The following is a 3,828-nucleotide window of genomic DNA, read 5'->3' on the forward strand; positions in this document are numbered from 1 at the left end:
AAAATTATTTTTTTTAAACAAAAAATGATAGGTTATCGTACAAAATTAGATAACCAGGACTTTTAAAAAAATAAATATTGAGATTAAACTGTAAACTAGCACAAAATATTAAAATTTTATTGGAGTGTTACTTTTGTTTAATAAGTTATCTCAATGATTTTTGTTTAATAAGAATGACTTTTACTATATCTTTACCCATTTTTGTTTTACCCTTTTCACAAAAAAGTAAGATTAATAAACAAAAAAGATTGAGACCTAAGATAATAGATAAATAAGTCCTACAATTAAGTGACCACAACTTATTTTGCGTTATATATAGTTAAGGGTCAAAGATAGACATTAAAACCTATGGCACAACCTTCCTATCCAAACCCCCGGGAATCTGAGTAGAAAATTGTTGAAAATGCAATTTTAACACCCTCAACTCCTCCACCCAAACCATATAACTAGAATTTCTAGCCAAAACATCAATAGACACCTCTTTCCTCTCAACCAACCCTTTTGCATAATTTTCAAACTTCTCAATACCCGCCCACAACCCTGCAAGCCGCCTCGGGTCCCGCTCACTTCTAACATTCTCGAGCCACTCTCGAGCCTCCTCCACTTTCGCCCAAAAACACGAATCTTGTGTCAAACTCGCAAACTTACTCCTCCGACTGTATCCGTCTGTGTCCCCAAACCTATCACGTTCGCGTTCCTGCCACCACTTATCAAAAACTGTATATCGTGTGTGTCTCCCACCTTTCAGATAATGTCCATTTTTGCGGTGGTCCCCATTTTTGTAGTACTCGGCTATGTCTAGTGGTTCAACGAGAAGTTTATAGGATTGGGATGCGTACACCCATTTGGCTCGTTTGTGGAAATCGTGGGGGAGTTGGTTGTTTTCTAACATGCCGATTACACTGTCCCAAAATTCGCCTAGTTTGATTGTGTTCATCACAACTTTGAAATCACGTTTAGATGGTCCGCGTAGTTTAAAGGAATCGTAGTACCCGAGTTGGTCATCTGATTTGTCACATGAAGCTTTGTACCACTCGATTTGCGCACGTAACGGTGCAAATTTTGATAGACAAATGGCTAGTCTAGCACTTTGGAGGTTCGGGGTACGCCCAATTCGCCTAGCTGTCTTTAGGCAATCTTTAACGGGTCTAACCATATGTTCCTGTTAACAATAAACACATAAATATAAAAACGAATTAAATTAGAAAATTATAAAAGTATTTGAAAACCTCCAATGGAGGTTGAAAGAAAGTCCTTGTAATATTCCAAAAGGACGACTTATTTTTAAGTGGTGGGTATAAAATCGCCAACGTTTGTGAAAATATGTTGCTTTGAATTAAATATTAGTGGAAAATGACGTGACAAAAATAAGTCTTTTTGAAGGATTACATATGCATATGTTTATAAGTTTTGATATTTTATAATATTGTTTTCATTTATTTTTCCTTTTATATTATAATTAAACATTTAGGAAAAATAAAGCAAAACTTTAGTCATTGGTCTTTCTTTATGCAATAAAGAACACTTATAAAAAAATTTCGAATTTTTTAATTATTATCACAGAAATCAACGAAAAAAAAAAGAGCCTCACATGACCAGAAGATATCGATTGCGACGCTAATGTAACTCCGGCTTCATAGGTGTTAGATTCACAAAGCTCTTCTTCACTCCGATTCAAGAACTGTAAATTAATCTTTTCAACGTAACTTTCATACTCGAGATGATCATCGATACACAAACTTGGAGATCCAGACGCAAAAGTCAAGTGAAGCATTCTAACAATAGCACTAATGTCATCGATGCAAATCGCTCCATCGTCGGAGCAAAACATGAAGTTCCCAAATGGTACAAACGAAGAACGATTTGTCATCACTTCCGGTGATCGAGCGATAGAGTCAACACAACCCAGTATAAAATGGAATAACTCGAATTTCTCATGTTCGGTGAGTTGTGTACCTAGATCCCGAATGAAAAACGGCGAATTCATGGTTAAGTGCCATGATTTCAGGAGGATGTGGAGGTGGGTGATGATCGGAGATAATGGTGCGAAGAGCAGCCGTGGGAGGAGGTCGAATTTTGAAACGAGGTGACAGAAGTTGCCACTCAATCGTTGTTGTTGGATGGCTTTGGAAAGGGATTGGTTTCCGATCAAAGGGGAGCCGAAGGTGAAGCAAATTACAGAGGGAGGGGAGGAGATTGATTGGAGATATGAGAGAAGCCAAAGTGAAGACAGGGCAGCGATGGCGCCTCCGAGGGAGTGTCCGGTGAACACCACCGGTTTTCGTTTTTTCATGATTTCGAACATCTGCAAGGTCAACACTTTCGTTATATTACCTCAATTATGCCGGAACCCTTGATCGGAGAACGGAAGATAAAAGAGGAAAGTAGGAAACAAACCTGATTTTGGAAAACGGGGGTATGGTATATAGCCAAAAACAGGTGAAGTAATCCGGCATCCACCATCGCAGAATTCTCGTCTCCTTGTTTCTGAAACGCCGAAAACATCCCTCCATCGCCACCACCGGAGAAAGGAGAGACACCGGAAACAGCCGACAGAGGTACTAAACTCCCGAAAAACGGGTCCAACCCATCGATCGATTGGACGCCGGAAAACGCAACATACGTAACACCTCCGACTTCATCAGTCAAGAACCCTTGAGGCGCCATGACGTTTGATCGTCCACAGAGCTTCCATGACTCCGGTAACAATGGCGTTGACCCCAAAAACCTTGCCAACATCTCACTCGTCTCGAACCTGCCCAATTCATTAACGAATACGAAACTATCAATAAATACCCCAGAAGTAATTGACGACAACATGTTCGACGAAATTTCGCTATGAATTTTCTTCGTCTTCTTATCCAATTGATAGTATAGGACTATAGAAGTTGGTTACTTCTGCCACATACTTGTTGGAATTTAAAAACCAGAAAAGACTATGTGGAAAGGAAAAGAAAGAAACGATTTGGGAGACTTACGGTGAAGCTTCTGTTTCCATTGTCAAGATGATTCTGATTTCTTTTTCTTTGTTTATTTCTTCAACTTGAAAAAGAAATTAGAAGAAGAATTGGGTGAGTGAGTTTGAAATCATGATCATTCATGTGGGAGAAATTGCGCAACAAAGTCTTATAGAAGGCGGCTTTGGGAAAGTTTGGGTTAGACAGTCGAGTCAACTGTAACAGTCCATGCCCTTGTGCTATTGTGCACCCTATGAATCCATCATTTCATAGTATATCTTTTAATTTCACTTTGACATTGCAATTGCTTTTATAATATTTTATTAAAAAAAAATCTCATTTAGCACTTTGTAGTTGGAAAATTGTTTGAGATTACACCTCTCTGTTTTTTAATAATTTATTTTACTCTGTTTTTTAATAATTTATATTAGAATAATGGATAAATAGCACAAAAAACACTCTTTTTACATAAAAATTAGATTTTGACACCGTGTTTTTTTTTTTTTTTTGCAATTTTGACACTGTGTTTTCCAATTTATTACAATTATGACTCTTTGACCAGTTAACCAGGTTACATGCTGATGTGACATGATGACGTGTCAGTTTTGATGACGTGACATTCTAACATGATATGCTGACGTGTCAAAATTGATTTTTTTTCCACAAAAAAACACAAACTTTTCACTTTTTTTCGATTTTGACACTAAGTTTAATTTTTTTATTTCAATTTTGACACTATGTTTTTTTGTTCCAATCGAACATTATTTATCAAATTTTGTTCAATTTTATCTATTTTCTATTTGAAACCGTATAAATATATTTTTATTACATTTTAAACCGTATAAATATATTTTTTTATTACATTGTAAAC

General features: G+C 36.7%; 1 protein-coding gene across 1 annotated transcript; it reads right to left on the reverse strand.

The window, feature by feature from the left end:
- Positions 1-231: 231 nt before the first annotated feature.
- PAD4 (alpha/beta-Hydrolases superfamily protein) lies at positions 232-3,200 on the reverse strand. Its single transcript, XM_078957140.1, has 4 exons — positions 2,979-3,200; positions 2,398-2,755; positions 1,592-2,305; positions 232-1,162 (listed from the first exon to the last, which is right to left on the reverse strand). The coding sequence occupies exons 1-4, from the start codon at positions 2,996-2,998 to the stop codon at positions 347-349; spliced, it is 1,908 nt and encodes a 635-aa protein (XP_078813266.1). The 5' UTR covers positions 2,999-3,200; the 3' UTR covers positions 232-346.
- Between the last annotated feature and the right edge of the window lie 628 nt (positions 3,201-3,828).

Source organism: Lactuca saligna, chromosome 5 (genome assembly GCF_052625555.1).
Source record: "Lactuca saligna cultivar CGN05327 chromosome 5, ASM5262555v1, whole genome shotgun sequence".
Taxonomy (NCBI): domain Eukaryota; kingdom Viridiplantae; phylum Streptophyta; class Magnoliopsida; order Asterales; family Asteraceae; genus Lactuca; species Lactuca saligna.